General features: G+C 34.2%; 1 protein-coding gene across 1 annotated transcript in view; it reads left to right on the forward strand.

Annotated features, from left to right (window-relative positions):
* LOC139318236 (glypican-5-like) overlaps window positions 1-27,531 on the forward strand; it is a 318,571-nt gene that overhangs the window by 123,190 nt on the left and 167,850 nt on the right. Inside the window, exons 4-6 of the mRNA XM_070945581.1 lie at window positions 15,252-15,382; window positions 18,025-18,084; window positions 18,924-19,049. Of these exons, the coding sequence (XP_070801682.1) occupies window positions 15,252-15,382; window positions 18,025-18,084; window positions 18,924-19,049 (317 nt within the window). The remainder of the gene's footprint in view (window positions 1-15,251; window positions 15,383-18,024; window positions 18,085-18,923; window positions 19,050-27,531) is intronic.

Below are 27,531 nucleotides of genomic sequence, written 5' to 3' on the forward strand. Positions count from 1 at the left end.
TAAAATGATCCTGAAATATGCTTGCTTCTTGGTGTCTGTTTTGGACATAAAATCTTTGGTAGACACTTAAAGCATATTCAGAGTATGTCTAAAAAATATAAATGAAGTGAGCCAGACTTTGCAATCACATGGATAAGGTAACTTGTCAAGAAACTATGAATTGCTCTTGAAGTGTGATGAGTCAAGAATGTTTGTGTAGAATATACAAAACATCATTAGCTGACCTGGCAACTAGTACACTTGGACTTTTGTAGAGTTGCATTGGATACAGCATGGGATCAGGAATTTGAGAAAGTATTTGGCAGCACATATCCAAATCCAGCCAAATATTGAAGGTAACAAACAACAATAACAACAAAAAGATTCAAAAATGAATTTTAAAATTGCACGGAATAAAACTGTCTCAGTTCTTCAGTGTGTTTAAATTAAAGCAATTCTAGTACGTGGTTTAATACTTGGCCATAGCAAAAAAGTAATTTGCTTTCATTGTTTTCATAAGGAATGATTTCAGGTTGTTGTGTGTGTAATCTCTACAGTCTATTTTAGTGTGTCATAAATTTCTGAAAGAGTTTTATGATATATGGGATGAAAGAAGATTTTGTACAAAGGAATGTTTTGCAATTCTGAGCAAAGTGCTTAAATTTGGAACTGTCCTCCAAACTGTAAAATACCTCTTAGATTGATGGGTTTTTATTGTTAAAAATTAACAGATTACAGAAACGACACTTTGTTTTTAAAAAGATATATTAGTTCAGCTTTTATCTTCTTAAAATCTTTACCAATGCAGTATCATAGTAGGCCAGAACAAATTCCTGTCAAAGTTTGTATTATTTTTTCTGCGGAAGTTATCTTGGAACATTTTATTTATTTGTCAAACACATGTAAGATAACAGATATAAGTATAAATATAATTATGAATACAGGGTAAAGATATGAATAAATGGGGACAGTAGGACAGGGACGGTAAGCACGTTGCTGCGCTTATGCACACCCCTTCCAGACCTCTTAGGAATGGGGTGAGATCAACAGTAGACAGTCTAAGGTTAAAGTTATGGGGGTTTGGGGATGCAACAACAGAGTCAGGTAGTGCATTCTAGGCATTGACCACTCTGTTGCTGAAGTCGTATTTTCTGCAATTGAGTTTGGAGTGGTTTATCTTGAGTTTGTATCTATTGTGTGCTCATGTATTATTGCGGTTGAAGCTGAAGAAGTTATTTATAGGTAGGACATTGTAGCAGATAATTTTGTGTACTACGCTTAGGTCGGATCGAGGACAGCATAGTTCTAAATTGTCTAATCCCAAAATTTCAAGCCTGGTAGCATAAGGTATTCTGTTGTGAGCAGAGGAGTGGAGTACTCTTCTTGTGAAATATCTCTGGACTCTCTCAATTGTATTAATATCCGATATACAGTGCGGGTTCCAAGCAGATGAGCTGTATTCGAGAATTGGTCTAGCAAATATATATACTTAATAATATCATACTTAATACTTAATAATGCTGTTCATAAAATCATCCCCTCCCATTGCTTTATCTCCATCCAGATATATTCAGGAATAGTTTGGATTTGCAAACATTGGTATAGATCACTTCCCATAAAGTGCCCATACCATTTGGGCAAAGACTTTTTTTTAAAGATAAGAAAAAAGTTCTCGCTTCCATTTTGTGGCAGCAAGAACAGACAGAAACAGGTTCTTATATTGGTTCCACCCAGTGGTGGGTTGTCCCGGTTTGGACCGGTTCTATAGAAGTAGTAAAACTGGCAGGAGGCTCTGCCCACTGTCCCTGACGTCATCAGAAGCAATCTGTGCATGTGCAGAAGCAAAGCGCCTGCACGAGCAAAGCGAGCGCATGTGTGCGTTCTCGTTGTGAACTGGTAGTAAAAGTAAGGAGAACCCACCCCTGGTTCCACCCCTAAGCATTTTACACTGAATTGAAATTGAAGGAAGATGTGATGGTATGGTAATAAGCCCAATGAGGAAACTAGGAGCAGAACTTTTCTAAATCTATTGATTTAGAAAAGGAATTTGTGACTCAAAGTTCCCCTTATTGGTTGGATTGTAGAAATTATGAAGAAAAGAGAATTGTCTGTCCACATCTATTTAGAGCTATTTACATAATTCCAATTTTCAATTGTAGTAAGCCATTTCCTATTTTTTTTAAAAAAATCAAGGGACAGCACACTTACTTGGCTACATAAAAGAAGCATTGGTGTAATTGACTCAGACAATGTCATTTTGTCCAGCTTGGCAGTCCAAATGGATCTACCGGATGCCACTAACAGCTACTGCAAATATCTTGGTATCGAAATGATATTCACTGAATGCCAGTCTAGTTAGACTCAGCCAAAACAAAATACCCTAAAGCAGCATTTCTCCCAATGAAAATGTTTGCCATGCATGTGCTTCCAACAGCTGTTTTTGTTTTAATTTTCATTTCAAATACATTCAGCTAAATGCAGAGCTTAGTTAGCTTCATCAAAGGTCACCAGAAATTTTCCAATTTCCCTCTCAAAAAGATCATTATCATGTTCTGAGCAATTTTATGTTTTATTACTTTCATATTTTACATTTCTGGAATTTTGTAGATTGCCAAAAGGCAATCTATAAATAAATGAATGAATGAATGAATGAATGAATGAATGAATGAATGAATGAATAAATAAATAAATAAATAAATAAATAAATAAGGCTTTGCATGTTTTTCATTTACTCCTGTTTTAAAAATTATCCAGGTATCCTATATTAACATTGTATATATTTCTCTTTCTCTCCCTCCCTCCTTTCTCCCTCCTTTTTTTTTTCAGTATTAGTACCAAGATCATGCATACATGCTGAGAACATTATATCTTACCAACTTTTCTGTATTTATTTTTGCAAACTCCAATTCTATGTAGATTGGCAGGCCTTCATTTTCTGTATTTTATTTCTTTATTTAAAATTTTATCTGCTGCCACTACCATATTGTGAATCTCTGGCTTACAATATCTAGACCTGAATTTAAAAGTAAATGTAAAGATGAAAACTATGAACTGTGAGCACATGTGTGCATGTGCTTGCTTTGCTTGTGTGCAGCGCTTAGCACATGTACAGAACTTTCTGCACATGTGCAGAGCGTCCATGATGATGTCCGGGTGGTTGGGCGGAATCTCCCACGCCGCAACTACTGGTTCAACCGAACTGGAGCAAACCGGTAGAAACCCACCACTGACACACACATGTAGAAAATATGGGGTAGTAGAAGAAAACACTATTTTCAAACAATATATTCCACAATATTTCTGTTAACATTTATGAGATTGCACCAGTTTCTAAATGGAATAATTAGTATTAAAAATTGTTTCCTGATTGCTTATTTGTACTCTATGACTATCATTAAGTGTTGTACCTTATGATTCTTGACAAGTGTATCTTTTCTTTTATATACCCCGAGAGCGTATGCAGCAAGACAAATTACTTGTGTGTCCCATCACACTTGGCCAATAAAAAAAATTCTATTCTGTTCTATTCTAATATTAAAAATGTGGTCTTATTGATTGGTAACTATATGCATAAATAGAGTTGATTATAAGATGAGTGGCTATTTAAATGTTTTAAATAAATGAATACATAAATAATCTGAAATCTTTAGTTCTTCTTAAAACTTCAATTAACATGTTTTAGTTAAAAGAAAGAAAGAACTGTTTTTCCAATGATGATGATGATGTCCATTCAGTTGTGTCTAACTCTTGGCAATTCTATGGACCAGGTTTCACCACATCTTCCAATCTTGCACTACTTCTCTGGGTAGTTCTACGCTCTGGGTGGTGTCAACTTTAATGGTATACAACTACCATGTTCTTCAGTGGTCTGGTTTCATTTTAATTCTGCCAACTCTTCCAAACATAATTGCTTTCTCCAGTGAATTCCATACAAGAGTGTATATCTCTGATGCACCATGTTTATTTTTTTTAAAAATTTTTTTCATTCATTATATTTGTATCTAAATTATTGTTTTGACCCATTTGCTTATAGTTTTTCCTTATTGTTCTCATCTATTATCCTTAAAATAGTTTAATAGGTAATTTCCAAAAATGATTAGAAAGCGAGGATAGCAAACACAGTGTCCTTTAGAAGGATCTGTTACCATTGAGTACGTGATGGCTTCCCTTCATTTCCTGGCACACAAACCCATGACAATTGCTATCTTGTGAGGAACAGCCAACTGGAGCCAAGTACGTGATTTCCTGTCCCTTATCTGGAAAGATTCTATGGGACCAGTCTACTCACTGATCCTTCAGTCCTACCGGTTACATCATGTCTGCTCATTAGAAGACTTGCTAGTTTGTCATACGTCACCTGGAAATTAGCATTGTTCTTAGCAATTCTCACTGTTTCTATGAAAATGCAAAATATATCTGCCATTCTGAAATATATAGGTATGAACTTATAGGAAAACGTATTTTCAGATTTTTTTTTTTAATAATATAGCAGGACAACTTTCTTTGAATGTATTCACTTACTCAGCTCCACTTCCATGTAAATTCATCCATCACTTCATGTAGGGATTGTGCAGCTTGCTGATTGTACAGATTTAAGACCAAACCCCTATCAAGTAGTGCTGCAACTTGTCACATATTCATTTTACAGATGAAACCAATCAACTGCTATATTATCTGAGATCAACTAGAAATAATCAAAAGAATTTGATCTTTGCAGCTTCCAATATGTCTTAATTTATACCTCCCAGACTGTGGATCAAAATGTGTGTGTTCTTTGGCATGTGCAATTTCTCTCACAATATTAAAATGAAATAAATAAACAAGATTATCCTGAAATTATAACAATCCTGTTGATTTCAGATTAAAAAGGTTAGATCTACACACACACACACACACACACACACACACACACACACACACACACACCTTATGTCTTTGTTTTGGTAAATTTATTGGCTAATAATCTCCTTTTGCAAAGTTGTCCTGTTTCCTAGTTAAGCAATTGAAACATTGCTTTTTCTTAAAGTACAGGCTGCAAGTCTTTCAGTTCGTTCAATGATTACTGATAGATTTAATGTGCTCTGGCCGCATGTGTTCATTTCTTAGCCTTCAGAATATATGAGGCAGGTTACATCTATATGTGAAATATAAGCTCAAGCATAATTTTCATTCCAAAGGAAAAATACTTTTTCCTTAATGTAATGGATTGGAATCTAGCCAAGCACTGCATGATTTAACCTCCAAGATTTCGCAGTACACAACCAATGAAGGAATGATTTATGGACAGATGAATAATGACAAGATCCTTTAGCTATTTACAGTGATACAGTATAGACTTGTTGTCTTTGATTTAACAAAGACCAGGGCAAATAGAACTTGGAACAAAATAGACTTAGTAACTCTAATGAGCACTGAGTGTGCAGGCAGTTCTCTCCCTAATTTGCTGTTATCTATTTCTTTCCGCACTCTGTCTTGCTTCTCAGCATCCAGCCTGGCTAAATTAATTACAGGACTTCTACAGAAAATTGAGAAGCTAAAAAAAATCTTCTGGAAAATGGAAAGGATATTTTAGATGGAGAGGTTTAGGAAATGGTTTCTTGGATGTAGGCAAATATGTATGTGTGGAGAATGTGAGGCCATACAACATGGTTCTGCTTATCCCTTCTGCTTATCTCTTGTGTGGGAATGACCTTGGGAGACCCTGAAAAAAGATGCAGTCTATGGGACACTCAGATAAAGACAGTTTTACCCACAGCAGAAATGTGAGTGAAACAAGAAGAGATCCTCCACCCAGTTTCTTGAGCTATAAAAGGGATGGGTGAAAGAGATGTACTTTTAAACTTGCAAAATTACATTAATGTAACCTTACAATAAAGTAGAATTAGCACTTCTGGCTTTCATCTGGTATTTCCTGTCTGATTTACCTCACAAGTCTGATACCTACAGTATCTAAGTTATAGTTTAAAAGTTTTACTTTTTTATGGAAAACTATCCTAATGCTCTTCGAGACAAATCAGACTGAATTTTTAGTGCTATGTGTAAATAAATGTATTCTGCATTCAAGTAGCATTTTTAACAAGCATGGTTCTTTCAGATTAATAAGTCTATTAAAAGAATTTCTGATAAGTGATATATAGCACTCACTCACACAGCCAAAGAAGCAATGCCAAATTTTTCATATTTGTTATACTGAACTTTAAATCTGTTTTGGCCAATTGCCAGCTAGGGTGGGGCCGGAATAGATAAAGGGAAGAAAGCAAATTAAATCTTTGCGAATCAGATCTGATCTGATTTTAATAATTGATTCCATTAGGAAAATTGAATTACATTCTTTTGGATAACAGATTGTTTCAGAAAGCCATATCAAAACCAATTCCCTGAATGTTCCATACATAATCTCCCTCAAACTCTGAAAGGCAAAAATCTTGAAACACAAAAAAAGATATAAAAAGAGATTACGTTAGGCTGTGAAATAACATATCTACTTATCAACTCTAATTCCTGAGAAGAGGCTTGCAAGATTTGGACTTTTACCTTCCAGGAAATGTTTACTAATCTGTGCAAATGATGTAATCTTATCGCACATAACAGAGGGTGTCAATGAAGTAAAACCAGATAAGTTGACATCCCAAAGGGGCAGCATCATACTGGAGATGGTTGATGCTGTTCCTTCTCTCCCCATCTTTTAACTATCATTCTATTTTTCATTGTAACATTGTAAACAATGTTATTGTTTTAGAAATATTTTTATGTTATGCTTTTAATGCTGTAAGAGTCCAGAGTCACTTTGAACTGAGATGGGGTGGGTGGGAATGAATTGAATAAGTAGAATAATTCAGCATTGCACTTATTATCATACAAATGCAGAATATGACAGCTGAAAGAAAATATTTAGAAGCTAGCATTTATTTTCATTATCTTATCTCTATTAGCCTACCCTCTAAATGTTTTTCATAGTTTTTTCTTTTACTATATTGGCTGCTTTTTTTCAGAATGTTTTCCAATTCATCAATGTCTATCCTAATAGTAGTGCCCAAAACTATATGCAGAATTCCGGGTGCAGTTTAACCAACATAGAATAGAGAGGAACAATGACTTCCCTCAATCTTAACACTATGCGTCTGTTGATTCCACTTAGATTGTATCTGCTTCTTTTTTAGCTATACCATAATGTTGATTCATTTTCTGATCTGATACAATAAAACCTCAGATTCTGCATATTCTGCTGCCCAATATATCCCTCTCCATCCTATACTTATGCCTTTGAATTATCCTACCCTACTGTAGGACTTTGAATTTGGTCTTATTGAAATCTTTTGGGTTCTTGGCGCTCTCTGAGTTTGGTCATTTGCTTGGAGACATTTCATTATCTAACTGATAATGATCATCAACACACTACAACCTAAGCTCAGAGAGAATCAAGTAGTCCACAACTCTGAGCTACATATATCCCCTTTTATTAAAAATAATCATGCTGCTTTCTACTACTTGTTCCAGCTTGTTAAAAACTTCTTGAAACTGGATTCTGCTTTCTAAATTGTTTCCCATGTCATCCTCAAATTTTACAATCACATTTTCTAAATTATAAAATAATTTATAAATAAATGGAACACCACTGGGTCTGGAATACATTAATTAAGATTTCCTTCCAGCTTAATCCAGCATTATTAATGAACATTTATTGGATTCAATTGTTAAAACAGTTGTTTATTAATTTAACAGCAGCATAATCAACACCACATTTTGCCATTTTTTCTACTAGAATCATGAAAGACTTTGCAAAATGCTTTCCTGATGTCAATGTATATAATGCCCACCACATTCTTCAAATTGATTAAATTGGTCACTGTATCAAAAAAAGAGATCAGGTTAATTTGTCAAAATACATTTTGATAAACTCATGCTAGCTACAACATGGCTTTGTCAGAAATAATAATTTTCTAATTATCAAGAATATACTTTTCATTAACTGCCCCTCTCAACCCTCACCATCTTCTGCTTGCAGAAGTGTATTTGTGGCTGTGTCAGCCACTTTTCTGCCTATCTGATACCACCATTCCAACTTACCTGTTGTTTTGTTCTTAACAACATTGCCCCTTTCTCATAACATTCCCATTTTTTTTAAAAAAAACCTGTACAGGTTCCCTCATCAAACAAACTCTCATAGGAATGTGTGGATGACTTTAGGGTGAAGGCAGTTCAGTGGTTTGAATCTCTAGTGCCGCTTAACGGGTGAGCTCCCATTACTTGTCCCAGCTCTTTTGAAGATCGGAATTTCTCCCATTGAAGCTTTTATTCTAGGCCCTGATGCTGCCAAATCGTTGATCTTTCAACGGCTGGACGACATTGACAGACAACTAAATCTGGCACATGGATCGGGAACATGCTTACCGTTTTCCCTTGGTATTGTTCCCTCATCTCACCCTCCGCCTTACCTTTCCACATTACACTCTATCAAACACAGGCTCGCATTTATGAAGGCACGATTTAATGTGATCCCCTCGAATGTCGTTGACAGTAGGCTTTCGGGGGGTAAAATCCATCCATTGTACATGTGACGGCCGATCCCCGGAATCCTTGTTCCATATTACATTCGTATGTCCCCACCACCAGGATATAAGATCAAGACTCATTTCTCCTATTTCCCATAGATTCCCTGGTTCACCTGATATGTTCACCTTTATTTCCTACTCCAGGACGCAGACCCCAATATAAAAGGAGGCAAAATTTTTTGCTACAGTCGTGGCTGGAAAAAAACAGGAAAAGAGACGGGTAACCCCGACGGCAGAGGATCACCAGCATTGACAGTACAGATTGTATTTGAGGCAGTAGATGGTGTACTGTCCTATGATCTATCCATATTTGTAAAATATGCTCCCTTTCTTTGTCTATTTTAATTTGGTCTCTGACCACAATAAAAGCTTACTACTACTATTACTGTCCCAGCTTCTGCCAACCTAGCAGTTTGAAAACATGTAAAAAATGCAAGTAGAAAAATAGGGACCACCTTTATTGGTAAGGTAACAGCGTTCTGTGCACCTTTGGCATTTATTCATGCTGGTCACATGACCACAGAAATGTCTTTGGACAGTGCTGGCTCTTTGGCTTTGAAACGGAGATGAGCATCTCCCCCAGTGTGGGAGTCAGCCAGTTTGCACCACTTCGGAAGAACCGGTTGTTAACTTTATGAGCAGTTTGGCAAACTGGTTGTTGGAAGAAGTCATTAGGGCAGAGAACTTAGTTGTAAAATTACTTGAATCCCACCACTGACCGCCCCCCCTAGAGTCGGGAACAACTAGCACATATGTGCGAGGGGAACCTTCACCTTTACCTTTACCTAGTCATGGCTTATTTGGAAGAGCCTACATACAGTATTTGTTGTTTACAACTCCACCAGATTTCAATGAACTGTGTGCTGAGACATAACTCCATCTGACTGTCTGTGCCTCAGTTTCCTATGACTGTAACTGGAGCAATCATAACCAGTGCATTGTTTTTCTGGCTTGCCAAAACATGGAAGCTTCCATCATTGCTGTCACAGCTGTGTCACTGCTGCTACCATCATTGTAGAGCCACATGATCTGAAGATGAGAGTCTTTCAGCCTTCATTCTTTTTTGAATCTTCAGATTCCACCATCCAGTTCTTTGTCTCTTTTCCTTAGCTTTCTTCACAACAACCATACACAATAAATACCACCTTCTCCTTTCACTATTCTTTTCTAGCTAGCATCATAACATCTCTACTTCTTCTAAAATAATCCTTCTAAAAATAATTCATATCACTACAACAACCCTCTAGTAGCTGTATGTAGATAATGCTTTGTCTGATGCCATCTTTATATATTGATAACTTAATCCAGCCTCTTGATATTTGTAGCAAACACTGTCACACTGAGGATTGGTTTTTAAATTTAAATTTTATGTTATAATAAGTAATACCTTTTTTTATCTTGTAGGCAATTATTAAGCTGTTGGCCTTTGGCTATAAAAATGACATTTTTACTGCCATTACTAAAATTTGAACAAGACTGATACAGTTGATTTACATTAATGTACAGATTAAGAAAGTACAGATTTCTAAAATCATATTAAAGCTGGAATTTAATAAACTGATTGCCTCTTATTCCAAACACGTTATTTGATTTTGGTCTTTAAATTAGTACTTCTCCTTCTAATGGAAAATAGTCTTTGAAAACATTCTTATTAAGTGTTAATATGAAAGTTAATATTGCCAGAAAAAGATGAGTTAAAACACTGTATGAACAATAATTATTCAGTTGTTTTCATAGTCTCCTTAATAATCTTTATTCTATCCAGAAAACATCATACTGTGTGATAGGTTATATGTTGATAACAGATTTTTAAAATAGCTTATTTATATTTAGTTTAAAGCTCACACAATTAGAAGACCAATTACATACAAAAGTTTGTGATACTAATATTGGCATTAAAAAAAATTGTAACTCAAAGTATCATTTCCTCTATAATACATTCAATTTCAGGGTAAGATTAAAGTAGTTTTTGTGCTTTTTTTTTTTTTACAACTATCACTTTGATTATCTTATAACAAACAAAAATTGATTGCCATAGTTCAAAATGTTATAGCCTGGCTGCCTGCTTCTTGAACAACTTATGAATCCTAATTCCTTGTCTGGAAGTTTATGGATCTAATTGGTAATGGAAAGCTATGCCAGTCTTCTATTGCCAAACAAAAAAATGTTTTGCGTTATAAAGGCAGAAGGAAAGTTTCTATGAATTTGCTTTACATACTTGTTTCGGAATCATCAATTACCAAGAAAGGACAGTCCAGTTTCTGTTAATGTACTGTATAAGCTTTATTGAAATGTTTCTGAAATGGGTGAATTTAGTACATAACCTTAAGGGCCACCTAACTCCATTCCTAGTATGTGTATGTGTATTACTCCATCCCCACCGTCAACTGAAACAATCTCTGTGTTGAAAATGCTTCTTTACTCAATAAATAAATAAATAAATAAATAAATAAATAAATAAATCTCAGCATTTTTAGAGAATAATATAGGAATTCTAGTTAATGCAACAGATACTCTTTCCTCAAAAATTGTTAAATAGATTCCAGTTTAATTATTTGATTCCAGAATACCTAGAAACAGATAAAAATAAACTTGTACAGCTAAAGGAATATCTAGTTAGATGCATTTAAATAATAATAAAAAAAAGAATCTGTTTTAGATACTCCCTATTAGTACCTATTTTAGATACTCCATATTCCCTTCCAATTTCCTATGCCAGAATGAACTGCTAGGTTCCTCTGAGAGCATTCATTCAACTCATTTTTCCTCTGCAGTGAAGGTATGTTTGTGATTAAAAGTACACATAACTTATTTTTGGAGAGGATGATGGCCACAGTGGAGAACCATAAAGTAACTAAGTGAGCAGCAGCAGTGATATATTTGTGCAATGCTAGGCTTATTTCTCTCTTCCTCTGCCTCTAAGAACTACAGTATGTTGAACATTATTTTAGAATTTACCTATTGGTATTTTTTGGTTTGTCTGTGTGTATCAACAGTGCCTTATTAAGAATGAGTTCCATTCCTTTCCATGTCTTTAACTCAAATTTGTGTGTAAATTGCAAAGTGCTTATGAACAGGCAACCTATTACTAAAAATGGCTGACAAGATTCTCCTTCCCTGAACAAACAAACCACTGAAGCCATGTAAAGTTTTCATGAAATGCTGAAACTGCACAAGTTCTCTGGTTCCAGAAAACATTGTAAGACTTCAGTGATTTGTCAGGTTGAGGAGCCGACCCACTGACCCATCATTTTTAGAAATAGGCAGCCCTGTTCATAAGTACAAGTTGGCCGTAAACTGGGTGTCCTTAATCCAGAGACTGCCTGTATTAAGGTCTTGTCAAAATACTTTAAAAAAATATATGGAAGAACTGTTGTCCAACATTTTTTTATAAAACAGCTTTTCCAGATTATGTTTGAATGACATAGTTTTGAAGAATCAACGTCTTTCCTTGTGTATCAAAAAAAGATGACAAATTACTTTCAGTAACATTTTCATAATTTTAATTTCAACTACATAAAATAGAGAATGGGTGCTAACACACATCTATCTCAGTGTAATTAATTTTCAAAATGACAGAACCAGAATTAAATTAAAATGAACATCATTGGAATTGATTTCTTCATATTGTCTTTCTGAAGAGTTACTTCATACTTTGAAAGCTTTTAAGGAGATTTATTGGATTGGCTCCCCATAGATTTTTCCTTTATTTACTGGACCACAGTAATTATACCCTTAAGCATAACCTTTGCTGATTGTCAATATCCAAACCAAATATCACAACTAATAAGGCAGAGGCTGACAGTCAAGACTGATTGCTACTTGATCTTACAGATAGGCTTGTTCAGACTATCATTATCCTTTAAATATTGTCTGGTCATGAGGCCTTCAGTCTCACTACATGGCTGCAATTCTCAGTTTTATGCCCTGCAGTACTTGCCGCATTGATGAGTTGCAAATTCGGTGCTGCCTGCAAGAATCTTAAGTACTTTTTCAGTGGTCTGCAGATAGATTGGGTTTCTAAAAGAAATGGTGGAATGCTATCTAGGAACATCATCCTTTTCTTTTTTCTTTTTTCTTTTTAAATTTTTAAATTTTTAAATTTTTATTATAGTTCAAAAAAACAAAAACAAAAACAAATGTATAATAGTTTTTCTATCACGGTGTAACATCACCAAAATATCCATGTATATATACACCAATAATCAGAAAGTAAAAATAGCAATTATTTACATAAAAGGAACATCATCCTTTTCCATCTTGCTATCTTGTAAATGGATCTTATACTATAATGTGGATTTGATCATGGACTAGGTTGTATATGGAATGCATAGTTTAGACAAGGAAGAGCAATCTGAGGCATTCTATTAGGACAATTATGCCACTCCTGATTTGCAAACCATTAATGTAGGTAAATATATAGACTTAGAACAAAGGCATCAGTAAAAATGTTAGATTACAGTTACACTTGCCAGTGCGACATTGCCATGACACAAATAGCCAACAATGTATGTATAGCAACATACATAAGAGTTATTTGATAGGAAGCTACTGTTCTGGTTTTTATCAGTAGCATTTTTATTAATAGTATAAATGACTCAACATTATGACTCTGGGTCATTATCACATTTCCACATCCCACCCAATATACTACAGAGCAATGACAGCTTAAGTTTAGCAATAATGTCTCTGACAGCTTTTGTTGCAACTTAGTCATTACTCCAGCATAGACCTTATACATTTATTTATTACATTTATCTCCCAGGGAATGCATATGAAGGCATTCTTTATTTTTATATCCACAGCAATAACTCTGTGGAATTGGTTGGGTTGAAAATCATTGGCAGCTTGCCAGAGTCTAACCTGATCCAACTTTTTAACTTGTATAGGAAACTGGCTTAAAGCTTCTTCATCTTTGCTTTCTTCTCTCTTTGCTATATTCTTAATTTTATTAAATAAGTGTGTCCACTTTCCTTTCTGCTATCTGAAACTCAACTCAACCAGCTATTCAACATACCACTAAACTGCCACTATGCTACTGCAAATTTTGGAGACACAGTCTTGATATGAAATACCACATGCCAGAAGGGGAACCTAGCCATATCCCACTTCAGTCTCTTTGCAAAATCATTTCCTTCTTTGAGTGAAGCAAGCATTCTCCATTAGCCCTTTTACACTGCAATATAGATTCTCAGATTTACAGACTATAAGGAATTTAGATGGTGCACAATTCTTTGTCTTATTTGCAACTAACCTTGCCAAACACATATTTAGCCATCATTCTTTTTTTCTTTTTACCATAGCCTCAGGGTAACTGTGGGAAGGGCCATAAAAAGATAGAGAATTAAACCAATATTTTGTTCTCATCACACATTATACATGCATAATCAGGACAATGTCATTCAGTAGGGACTTGGAATAGAGGAAGTATAAGAAATTGGCAATCAGGGTAGCAAATTTCATGCCTGTATAGTTTTCTGCCAACACAAGGTTGGGTGATAATACTTTAACTCAGCAGAGAGGAAAGATTCTATGTCAATGAAAAAGAATTCTACCAGCTGCAATCATTTGACCTTTGTATCGCTTATTCAAAGTTTCACTGGAGTGGTTCAATTTCATTGAAATAGATCCATGAAGTGAAGCAGCATGGTGCTTTTACTTATGGTTCAGAGCAGTTGAACTCTGCCTCAGCAGCTTCTCTGGCTCTTCGTTGGTCTTCTGTATATACACAGTACATACACAGAATCCATTTGCAAGGTAGCCAGCTGGAATGGATCAGTGCTGCTTTGACATTTCACATGAAGCATGTCAACCTCTGTTGCTTCACTTGTAGTTTGGGAACCATCTCAAATTAAACAATAAGATGGGTTATGCCTACTTTGCGCAGGGCTATTGCTTGTGCCATGTAAAGCTTCATGAATATATGATTACACCAGGAAGTATTCTTCCTAGTCAAAGGCAGCAAAAATCCTGGAACATTTATTCTAGAATTGGATTCCTAATTTATACCAGCCTGAGGATTGGTGCATCTTGCATTGGATTTCCCTTTCCATGTAATTAAGGGAGGAGGAAAAGGTTTTTCACTTTCAGCTCAGCTGAGTTTCAATATTATTCTCAGTATATCATAGTTCTATAGCAATTTCCTGTCTTGTATTGTTCCATTAAACCCAAACTATGGCTCATACTATCTTTCCCCAGTAATGGAACATATGATCTAGTGCAAAATCAAAGCTATAAGGATGTAATTAAAAAGTACCTTTTAGGTAAATAAATAAAAAATAATTTTTTTCCCATGGCCTCTCTTACTGATTAAAATATTGTTCTTATTGTGCCACTCAAAAACCAAGAGCAACCTTGATCTATATAGAAAAATACTGACTATGTACAGTTGTGCAGACCTTTGGATTTAAAGACAAAGATATGGATTCATATTTTTCATTCATACCCATCCATATTTTTGTCTTTGAATATATCACCTGTTGGCAGTTCTTTCAACCCAGGATTATGCTGCAATTAGGAAAAGCAGCTGTGTGATACTTGGAAAAGATGCAGCTTCTTGAAGGGGCTGCTGACAGGTGCTATATGAGTCTCCTTGAGTGATCCAAAGGACCTTTTCTCCTTCAAATGCAAAACTCTAAGCAACACTATTATGCTGTACCTTTGTATTATGTTTGCTAGTTTTGATCTGGTGTCCTTTTTCCCCTTCCTGTCTTCTTACAGGTAGATAAAGTATGTGGACATCCTGAAGAAAAAGAAGTGAAATCTTTGCCAGACAGCATAATTCAAGCAAAGGAAATAGAGAGACCACCTCTAACAATGGCCCACTCAATAACTATTAACAATAAAAGGAGGTAATTTGAAAAGAAAAATGTTTCCTTATAAATTTTGGGGTGAAATCTTCCCCAAATGATGATGATGAGAGTAATTCTGATTCTCCCACATTTCCATCATGTATTAAAGACTCTTGATTTTCAAACAGATGAAAAGCAGACCGGAAAGGGCAATCATGTTTTATTTTTTAATAACAGTAAATGAAGTTAAACAAATGTATTTTAACTATGGAGAAGGCATATCTGTAATTAGTATTGAGTTAGATATATATTGTTATAAATTTGTAATTAATATAGGTCAATTCAGTCAAGGAACCATTGATTTCAGAAATGGATAGGGATAAAACCTGGAATAGAAAATCTGACAACAAATACCTTGATGTGTAAAATCAGTTGTAAAATCAGGATATAGAGTAGAAAATTAGCAAGGGCTGTAGCTTACACTAGTGGAGTACCTACAGTTTTCAGAATCCTAACTAAACATACACTGATGATGAAAGGAACTGAGATAAAATCAATAGTAGAAACATGGCCTAGAGGTTAAAAGCTTTGATTGTTCAGTAATTTGCAGCTAGCAATGTAAATTAACATCAGCTCTGAATTACTGAAAGTTCTTAACTTTGTTTAAATAGTAGGTCCACTTCAACCACTGACTTAGACTCAGTTGTCTTAACTTATTTTGCTGTCACTTGCTAAGATATCTTAACCAGCTGAAATGAGTGATTCTTAAGTGAATTGGCTAGGTGTCTTCTCCACTGCTGTAGTGTAAATCACCAAGTGACAGCTAAAAAATTATACAGGTAGAGAAAAAGTTTATGATTGCCTTTTGCACTATTTTCCAAGATGGTGATATAATCAATTTCAGATAAACAAGCATTTTACTTCTTGGATTCCTTTCCTCTATCCTTATGGCTAATGTGTCTTCTCAAAATAGTAATTCCTTATTTTACTGCTGTTTGCCCTTATTTTCCATTTCCCATATCTTTCTAGTTTTTGTGAAAACTTTTTCTCGGGGACATGGCTGGCTTGTTAAAAAGTTCCATTGCATGCTGTTCTAATTAACCATAGCTATGCATGCGATGATATACCTATTCAGCAGAAGCGAGGAGTGGCTGTTATTGTCTTTCATCAAAGCAGAAATGTATAACCGATGTTAATACTTTTTTTTAAATATACCTAATAGTTTCAATATTAAGGGCAGTGCATTTTGAAATCACAAGTTAAGGGCAAAGGCACTATAATGCATGGTGCTACATCTTAAATCTGTGACTGTGTAGGAAAACACTTGGCTCAGGATAATTGACCACACCAGTTATTTGACTGATATCTGAGCTCCTCTTTTAGATATCTTGACATTCAATTGTATAGAGGTGCATTTTATTTAAATGCTCAAGTTTTAACTACAGAAAGAAGCAGTTAATACAATATTGGAATTTTGGTTTCAGTATTTTGCTTTTATTTTATTATTTTTTTTTAAATAGTGAATTATAAAAGTGATATTTTGGGCAATATAAGCATCCTCTTATATTTTTTTCATAAGGACTCCTGTAAACAAGGCAATTTCAAAAATTGACAGTGTCAGACCCCATTAGTACTTGGATAGTATATGATTCATCTATCAGAGCTATAAACTAGATTGCAGCTAAAAAAAATCCCCTATCCCCTGAAGATATTTGGCGAGCAGTTCTGTAACACTGCCAACCTCCTGCTCAAATTGTTGTGTCCATGTAGATATCAGAAGTTGAGTTTACATGAAGGGCTTCTTTATCTTTGGGACTTCTGGGAACTGAACTGTTCTGGACATTACTAGTTCAAATTTGTAAGGTTTTCATTATTCCGATTGCTCTCTTTATTTCATTTTATTTATAGGGTAGTATATCTTGCCACAGTGACTTTGGATGGTAAACAAAGTCTGAAAGTTTAATACAGCAATATACATCATTGTAAAAAACACACAACACATAAAACAAAATGTACTGTCAAGACAGTCAGTCCCAGGATTACCTATAGACTCCAGGGACTAAATTTGAGAATATCTTCATATGAACTATGTTTTTCACCACTGACATAAAATTCTTGGGAATACATTGTGATACTTCATGCTTGTTTAAAACAAGCAAGCACACTTGTATTTATTCGTGCATCTGTATAGCTGCACCCATTTCATAATACCCAGTTTTATATTTCCTTATAAACCAGCTAATTTTTGGTGCCCCTGAAAGTCATTGCTTTCCCATCAACAGTACTTGTTTTCATCCATAATTCATGTTTTATGTAGTTTTCAGATATAACAATAATATTTTTGACATGACATTTGGATATGTCAGAAATAAAAAGATTTATTTTCATTATTGTATGCTGTATTTTATAGTCATCTATTTTTGTTTTTTAAGAAATAAATGTATTTCCATACAATTTAGAAAACAATCCAAATCCTCAACAGAGGGGGCACGGTGTAAAAAGAATTAAACTGGTGGATAGACTATACTATTTTTAAAGTATAGGTTGAAGAATATTTTAATAGGAGTTATTCTTTTCTGATTTAATCCTGTGCATGTTTATCTTTTCTTTCAAATAATTTATTACGTTTTGTTTCTCATTTCTTTCTTTATTTACCTGAATTCCCTCTTTTCCCCTTGGCTATTCTCCTTGGCCTACTCCAGTTCTCTGCCTCTGAAATCTTCAAAGAATGACAAATCCAGAAGTTTGAAAAAAATGTCTCGGTAAGAATGCAAAGAAGTCAAGATACCTTTGTCTCTTCATTTTAATGAAAGGTCTTCATACATTCTAAGAAGAGAAAGGTTAATTTAACATTACCATAATATACTTTTACTATTCATTTACCAGGTGTGGGCAAAGTATGGCTCTCCAAAAGTTATTAAACTATGACTCCTAAAATCTAAATTTGAAACTACTGTTAAATACAAATCCAACAGATGGATACACATTTCAGAGTTTGATTTGTGTTTTAGAAATTATTTGGGACCAACTTTCCTCTGTGCAATTTTAAAAATATCAACATACCAACATATGGCATACATATGAATAGGAAACAGATTTATTTAGAGGTACTATACATCAAGATGGACATCTGTTTACACTGTCAAATAAAAGATACTGTCGATCAATTCCATCTTTTTTAAAAAATGAAAAATTTAAATGACGTGCTAAGACATTTGAATAGATGACATTTCATGTAAATACTGTCTTAAGAATTTTTAGCTACAAATTTGGGTTTTGCAACCCATTGGATCGTCTTTACTTTGTTCTCTGTCATGCTCTGATATCTACATAAAAAGGGAGGCAGAAATAATATATTATTCAACTTCAACATTCCTTTAGCTCATGAATTTGATCAATTGACATCTTAAATATGATTTAATTTTTCTAGTTCAGGTGATGAATTAGAATTTAATGAAGTATGAAACAGCCATTTCTTCATCCACTTTTCAAATAAACTTGAGGAATCTTTGAATCTCAATTATTGTTTATTAAGAGGAAAGAAGAAATTAATGTACAGTTAATGATTTTTTTAAAAAAATGTTCTGTATTTAATTTCTAGGGAATTTATCAGTTATATGAAACGATCCAGGACGTTTTATGCGTCTTTGACAGAAAGGCTTTGTGATGGTGATCTCGTGATGAAAGACAGCTCAACTTGCTGGAATGGCCAAGATGTGGTAGAAAGGTAATTGTGAAAGATTTCCAGAAGAGACTAAGCTTGAAATTCATCTGTTTCCACTGATCTTTCTAGTGTGATATTCAAAAAGATATTTTAATTGGATGTATTTCTGTATTGGGAATACCACTTGATGGTGCTTTTCAAGCTTTCAACCAAAAAGAGATATCTTATACTTATGCTGCAGAAATGTGTCCATGTCTGAAATTTGAAAGATCTTGCTTCTTCATATCATAAATGGCTTCTAACTACAATATATTTGGGTAGAAACATTAGTGAAGCTCTGAGTGTATCACTAATACAAGGCAAGTTGGCTGAGAAAGTTTTTTCTCAATTTGCATTTAAAGAGACAATACTTAAGTCCTAATTATTCATGAAATATGTAACTTTAGATTTTATGCATTCCTTGCTAGTTCTTCTGAATAACAAAGTTATAATGAAAATGATTTTTTTTTTACCTTTTGGAGATAAGGCATATTAGCTAGAGCTTCAAAATAAGTTCACTGAAAACAAACACAGTGTTATTTTAGCTAGTTGATAAGGAAAAAAATGAAATAATTTGTTTTGCAATTTTGGTGAGCATTTTATTGTTTCCTGGTTGAAGAGTGAAATGGAATATAAGGGCTAAAAGATGAACAGAGGAGATAAGGAGTGGCAACCTATATTAATCATTTCCTTCCAATAATAATCATATTAAACATTGTGATATTTCATTTGATGAGATGTTCCACTGCAATAATTTTTGGATACCCTTGAATATTCATAATTTCTTTTATCACATTTTTTAAAATGAAAAATGATATTATGATCATATTTATTTAAATGTTTTAAAGTGCCCAGTAAGCATGTTCTCTTGATAGTTTACAATAAAATATACAAAAAATTGGGCTCTAAAGGTCAAATAGCGCATTTTGAATTGGATCCAGAATTGGATTATAGCCAGTGTATGTGACGAATGGGTTTATATGGACAAGGATCAATGAACAGTTTAGTTAGTTCTAGTTTGAAATGATAATTTTGTAATGCTACGTGGAGATGACGTTAGTAGACAGGAAGAAGAGATATGTTTAGACAAATTGTCAGCCAAGTGACAGATAAGTTCACAGAAGGAATGGGCATATGACAAATGTCTAGGAAATGGCCTCCCTAGTTTCTTGCACTGGAAAGGCAAGATTCAAGATTCTGTTAATGTAATCTTACAATAAAATTACAGATAGTACTTATGGATATGCTTTTTGTCTGGAAGGCTTGTCTTAAAAGGTTGATAGCACTTAGACTTATATACCGCTTCACAGTGCTTTACCACACTCCCTAAGCAGTTTACAGAGTCAGCATATTGCCCCAACAATCTGGATCCTCATTTTACTGATCTTGGATGGATGGAAAGCTGAATAAACCTTGAACTGGTCAGGATCGAACTACTGGCAATCAGCAGAATTAGCCTGCAATACTGGATTCTAACCATTGCACCACCACATCTCTATGACACAACACAATCTCTTGATAGGTTGATAGTTTTTAATTCACTAACATTTAAAAAATAAAATATGTTGTAATAAATAGGAATGGTTCTATCTTGGAACTGTTTAAACAGATATGATTTGAATAATTGAAATCATTCAAATGATTTCAAATTTGAATGATTTTGGAAGCATCCAGCATCTACAAAGTTGCACTTCTGGGTAGCTAAAATAATCAAGATGCAATATTACTATGCAAATCTTGCTGTATCGCCATAAAATTACAAAATAGTTATTTTCAATGAGTTGCAAATAAAAAGTGAAGAAATAAATGAAAAATCTATCAATATCTCTTTGCCTCTTTGGTGGGAAATAAGAATCTTAGTAGATAGCACTTGGCAAATTGTATGAATACAATTACAGAGTAGAAATAATTCTGTTTGTCAGCAACAGTACATTTCAGAAAAACAAACACAATCCTATGCTCTAAATATTAGCTGTGAAAGTTTGATCCCAACAAAAATTTCCATTTCCTGTTTAAACGATCACAATATTTGTATGGCTTTTCTTTTATTATTTTCTTTGAAATCAACTGAAAAATCTTCTGTTTCCCTAAGATGACCTTAAAGATTACTTATGCTATTACTGTGACTTTGTTTGACTACAATGAATGTGGGCTTAACATATACATTTTTAAAGAGCAAAGTGGAATTTTATCCACATCAAGTATAATTCTTAACCATGATTAAGATCAGTAGTGGGAAATGGGGATATTCAGGCACTGAGAGGGAGAATATTTTGGAAAGGAAACTGGATTGTTTATAGTTTGAGGAAGTCTTGGAGAAAGTTATGAATTCTTTTCCTCTTTAGCAGCTCCCTTTCTTCATTTCTAAAGTCTGGTAGGCTTTAAGCTCTCTCAGTGGTGGAAACAGCTGCCACAGTCATACTCCTCATGCTCTTTGCAGCACAACAAATTCAGTCTAGTGAAGATTTTATTTTGCCAAAATCATCATAATCTTTTTTTTTATAATTTGCAAATTGAAACAAATATGTACCATTAATGAGTTAGGGCAAAGGGACACAGATGAATGATGCATTATGAAATTCATGCTGAACTGGTATTGAACTTGGTATAATACATATAACATATACGGTACATATAACAAACACAGTTTGACTTCTCCATTTTAATAAAGATCCTTTCTGTCCCTGGTGGCATCAGAGCATGAAAATCTTATCTGTAACAATCCTTACATGCGTCTTTCTGTGTGCCATTTTGCTGTGTGCTTGCTTTCTAGATCAATTTTTGAACCTGGTTGCTGTAGATTTAGTTATGTACATTTAACTTACCAAAATAATGTAACTTAATCAGACAAAGGATTGTTTTAAATAGAGGGTCTTTGTTACTTGACATTGAGGTGGCATATATTTCACCGAGGCAATCTGATTATGGGCTTAACAGTTCAGTAACTAGCCAAAAGATTACATTGAAACTCAAATTGATGTATCTTCGAATTCCATCTTAAAGAGCAAACAGTAGTTATACAACTGTTGCAATATGATCAAACAAGCAAGGACATTTTTCATATGAAGCCTGCCATATTTTAAGCATATGTTTTTGAGCTATTGGGTATTCAGGCTATATGAATTTTTGGCGTTTACTTATGTGAAGCTGCAAATGAAACACCTTTTCAAAATGCTTCTGGGAAACACAACTGTGACTCTTTGCTAATAGATGAAATACCAGTGATGGCTGCTGTGCTTCACCCAGCGTGCCATATGTGTGATACATATACAGGAATAACTTTCATCAAAGCACAGAAGGGAGTGTAATACTGAAGGCCTATTTGTTTACTCTTCTGTTACTGAGAATTGCAAGTAGTCTGAATTTAGATTCCATTAATTTCTTATGGTAAAATAGATGCCATTGACTCCCATGCTGTCCATGCCCAAAAATTGCAGTAGTAATAATTTTGTTTTGCAAAATGATAGTGACAGGAGGTTCTAGTTTTAAAAAATGCCAGATGTCATATTCATGATTGCATCCTGATTTTTTACTGAATTTAGTGGAACTAAATTTTACCATTGCCTTAGGGGAACTAAGAACAATTAAGGCTACCATCCAATACCTTGTTAACCCAATTGAGTTATTGCAACTTGCTTCTGAATAATCAGAAACAGTAAATCAGTCTGGATTTAATTTTTTAATAAACCCCTAATTTAAAAAATGCAAAAGGCATTGCATGAAGTGGGCTATGAATATGTTGAATATAAGATTATCTTACATGATAAAAAAGTATGGAGAAATAAAGGTATTAGTATAATTTTTTCCTTTCTTCTGCTCAGTCATGTCTGATTCTTAAAGACTGTCTGAACAAGCCCCTGCAGATTTCTTGGCAAGCTTTTTGAAAGTGATTTGCCATTGCTTGCTTTCTAGGGCTGATGAAAACATCTGATTCAAGGTGACCTAGCTGGCTTTGTGCCTGAGTTGGAACTACAACACTCTCCTGGTTTATAGCCTGATTCCTTAATCATTATACTAATCTAATTTTCTAGTATAAACTAGGTTTAATTATTTTTCACTGCCATTTTTAAAGCTTTGGCCTTAATTTTTTTCCCTACCATTCTTTATTCCCTTTCTATGTTTTATATAATGTAGATACATTCTCTCCATAAAAGAGAATGTTGTAATGGTGTATGTTTTAAACATGTTCCTTTAACCAAGATAAATAGGGGATAGGAGAAAACCTTGTTTTAAAATTGCTTTAACTATGAACTTCATAGTGGATCTAGAACCTTTTAAAAATTAACAAATAGTTTTGGATCTAAAGGCAGGATGGTTCAGAGATTGTATGTCATATTTTTAAAGTTATGTTTTAAAAATATAGGAGCCATGGAAAATAAATAGAATCTATCCACAGAAGTCCAATTTAGTCATTCCATAGGTAGAAATGGATGGAATTTTTTCTCATCTCTTAAAAACTGAGGATTTTTGTGTCTACCCCAGATAGGTTTCTGATCTGATCTTCCATCCCTATTTTGAAAGCTAAGGAAAAGAGTATAAACTCTCCTTTTGCAGGTAACTGATATACTATGTTCCTGCAGGAAAATTATATCTTTGAGCCTTCTGTTGAGTGACTCAATTTCTGAATAAAGAGTCTTTATGTAGAACTGAACTTTCCAGCCATGCATGGATTTGTTGTTGTTGTTGTTGTTGTTGTTTTGTTTATTTATATAAGACAAACATTTTACTGCACATTTTATACATAAACTACTGGATCACTTATGTTTTATATATCTATGACCATGTTTGTTTAAACTAAGATGAATATGGATGATTCTGATGAGTTAGTAACAGCCCACTTAATGACAATTGATGATTGTACAATATAGTATGAAATATACATATAGTTGTGTGGGGTCCTTGGTGATTCTTAAAGTAAGACTGTTAGAGTAAGAAAAAATCTACTGGAATATTTATAACCTGCCATACTGAAACACAATGGAGAATGCCACAGAAAGTATAGCTAAGGCATCAAGGGGTCATTGGTATATGTGTCTTGCCATATTATCTTCAGGATGTTTATATTCATGAAGAAACTCTTCTTCATACATCAAACAAACCATATCTATACTTCACTCACAGAATTCTCTGGGTGTCACTCAGCTGTATGAAAAGAGAAGGCCCAATTTCAGTATGGCTGATCAATCACATTTTGAAATTATAGAAATATTATATATTACTATTTAAAAAGTTCACCTTTAGGCTATTCCAGAGTCTAATATAACTTAAAAATACCATTGCTTTAGAACCTACACTACTATGAATCCAAAGATTGGAGTGTGATGCAAGACTTGAAATCCCTAGGTGCCTCTATCAGTTGTGCATCTACCACTTATTATTAAGCAACAGTTAAAACAGAAGATAATTCTATTCAGTTACTAGTGATTTCTAGAACTTGGGTGGCTGTGAAATGTTATTAACTTTTCCTTTTCTAAGTAGAAACAGAATTAACACTTATGCAAGATGTGTTTATGCTTCAGAGAACTTCAGTGGAAACAGCTACAAACTCTTAGATTTAATTTTCTTCAGTTTCAAGCAAGTATGTGCTACAGCATTCCCACTTCTCTCTCCATTGCCTTTAAACCAAGCATCCTCTTAATTTCCAAGTGGGCTGAATTAGCTAGTTTCATATGGTGGCCACACATTGAGATTTGGCAAAACACCCAAAGCTTCCTTATCACCCACAGAGGCAGCTGATTATAAACAGACTTTCCAAATGTACAAAGAGATGTCTATCTAATAAAGACCATTTCTCCATCATCTCCACTTTGGCTGTAACAAATTGTTTCCTGGACCTGTATACCTACAATTTATTCTCAATAACACGTTTAGTTAGAATTTATATTTTTTAGAAATTAAAGACATTCCTTTTAAACAATTCCTATAGAATCTAACTCCTGAGTTGTTAAATATTTGGCCATTCCTCTCTTCCCACCACAAAAATGTCAAGCAGAGAATGAAAGATTTAAAAATAATTTTGCTGACAATCATATTAGAAGGTAGCTTTTCCATTGGAAAGATACCATGATTCTTCTAAAAGGCTGAGTTGAAAATGCTTGGATACTTCAGGTCTCTTCCCTCCATATGTGTGATAGCTTTTCCATTTGGGCCAAACAAAGTAAAATATTTTCTGGCTGCCTGGTGCAGGGTAAGACTAAGGTCTCTGACATGTGGATTAACACATTGCTAAGGCATAGTTCAGGGCTGTCAAACTCCTGGCCCGCAGGCCAAATGTGTTACATGCTGGCCATGCCCACATCCGGTTTAGCGAAGGGGGAAAAAGTCCCAATATGTCACGTTAAGATGCCGTGACATAGTGAGATTGACAACCCTGACATAGTTGCAACCACTTCTGCCTTTGTAATTGTACAGAGAGCCAACCTTAATGAAATTGAGATTACCAGATTTAGCTTTAAGTAATTATAATGCATTCTATTATTCAGCAGTGATAACCTATCAAGAAAAAATAACTTCCTTAACCCTCAGTTGCAAAATGAACCTAAGGGCAGGAGACAGTAGATGAAAAACAAGCTCTAGGAAAGATTAATCAGTTGGAAAAAAAGAGAAGAATCATCACTTGGAAGCATGAACAGTAGAAACACATTCTGATGAATTAACAGCAGGAAACATATCATCAAATGCTTTTGGCAGCAGGGTATACTGTATTTATAACTCTGCTCCATCATCTCAAAGGACAGGTTCCATATAACATGTGGCACTAATTGGGATCAGTGTTGTACTTTTGCTTAAATTGTCACATCCCTGAGAGGGCCATTCTTTTCTAAGAAGAAAAAGGCGGTTGCTTAAAATTTGGACTTTATTATTACGACACTACTAAAACCACCCAAAATTAAACAGATTAAATTTATGTTGACTTTTAGATTTAATCATATGCTTTAATATTTGTGTGCTCAGCTTGAATTTTGATGTTATAGTCATTATATTAAAACTACTTCTCTAAGAATATAAAAATTAGTGTATTGAGTTCAAAAATCTATGTAACATTTTCAGTGTTGCTATTGCACACAGATAGTATCTATATACAGTGAGTTGTACAAGGAAGTCTATGACCTTAGCTCCTATTTTTCCTTAATTATTTGGAACAAAACTAGATTACTAGATGTCACTGCCAAAAAACTTTGTATTTTACATCTTGCTTTAGTTTTTCAAATTAGGACTTAGCTATCTGAAAAGGTACACATTATAACTGGTAAGCTGTACCTTGCTTGACCTTACACTTTACTTGCATTTACTTACTTGCACATTGACCCTGCATCTTAACTGTTCCACAACTGAAGAATTTTGCCCTGTTTCTTATTTGAGAAATATAAAAATTCAAGAGTTCTGTGTGAGCTATTATGGTGAATTGACACAAAAGTTAAGATGAATGGACAGAGAAATCTACCTGCAGTCTCCGACAGATTTTTTTATTTACTCTTTGTGTTTTGCATAGAGGTCTACCTATGTGCCCTTTTAGTTATCAAATGTCTGTAAAAATTTCTATCAAAATAAGTATAGGTTCATGGCTAGTTGCAAATAAAGTAAATATAACATTAATTTAGTCTGCAGTCGAGAGATTCATAGAACAGTGACACAAAGATAAATTTTTCAGAATTCTGCCTCTGAGACTGAAGGGAACGAGTGAACTTCGTTCTTGTCAGGGAAGTTTCATATTGGATGCAATCCTCCCACCTCCTCCATTGGGAAGCCCAGCGCCAGGAGGTGGAGAAAGAAACATAGTGGAGGATACAAAGATTCAGAACTGCATGGTTTCAATGAATTCCAAACCAGCATGCATGTTCTTCTGTATTCCAGGGTAGGCAACATTAAATATTTCAATCTCAGTTGTTTCTTATCAGCCTAACATTGTATGGTGTTCAGTTACTTAGAACATTTGATATTGAAGTAGTGTTTTTCAACCTTGCCAACTTTAAAATGTGTGGACTTCATCACCCAGATTCCCTAGCTGAGGTTGAGAAGCACTACATTAGAGTATTTGGAAGAAGCATAGGATTGCTTTAGTAAAGAACAGGATTATTTTGAAAAGCTTGACATATTTCAGGGGTGCTAATCTGCACAAAGTATTTCAGAAAAATGTATGCATTTTTTTGGAAAGTATTTATCAGATGTCTTATTTAGAAACATCAAATTATGCCAGTGTTAATTAAAACATGTTGTTAAACTTGAGCAATATATTTTTTTATCACCATTAAGGAATTTATCAAGCTATTGGCAATCATCAGGCAAAGTTTGGGAACTATCGATCTTAACTGTTGATGATTAACTGTTGGGATTCAAATTGTCAAAAAAATCCCTTCAGAAGTATATTTAATGCTAAATTGCTAACCATTTTATTATTATGCTATTAGTCACAACATAGTAATTGACTTTTTAAAAAATGAATGATTAAAATAGGGCAAATTTATTCCTCTTCACATCCATAAAACTAATAATCTAATTATTCATT

The sequence above is a fragment of the Pituophis catenifer genome, unplaced genomic scaffold, assembly GCF_029215685.1.
Source record: "Pituophis catenifer annectens isolate HBS135680 unplaced genomic scaffold, rPitCat1.0.hap2 SCAF_6, whole genome shotgun sequence".
In the NCBI taxonomy this organism is placed as follows: Eukaryota; Metazoa; Chordata; class Lepidosauria; order Squamata; family Colubridae; genus Pituophis; species Pituophis catenifer.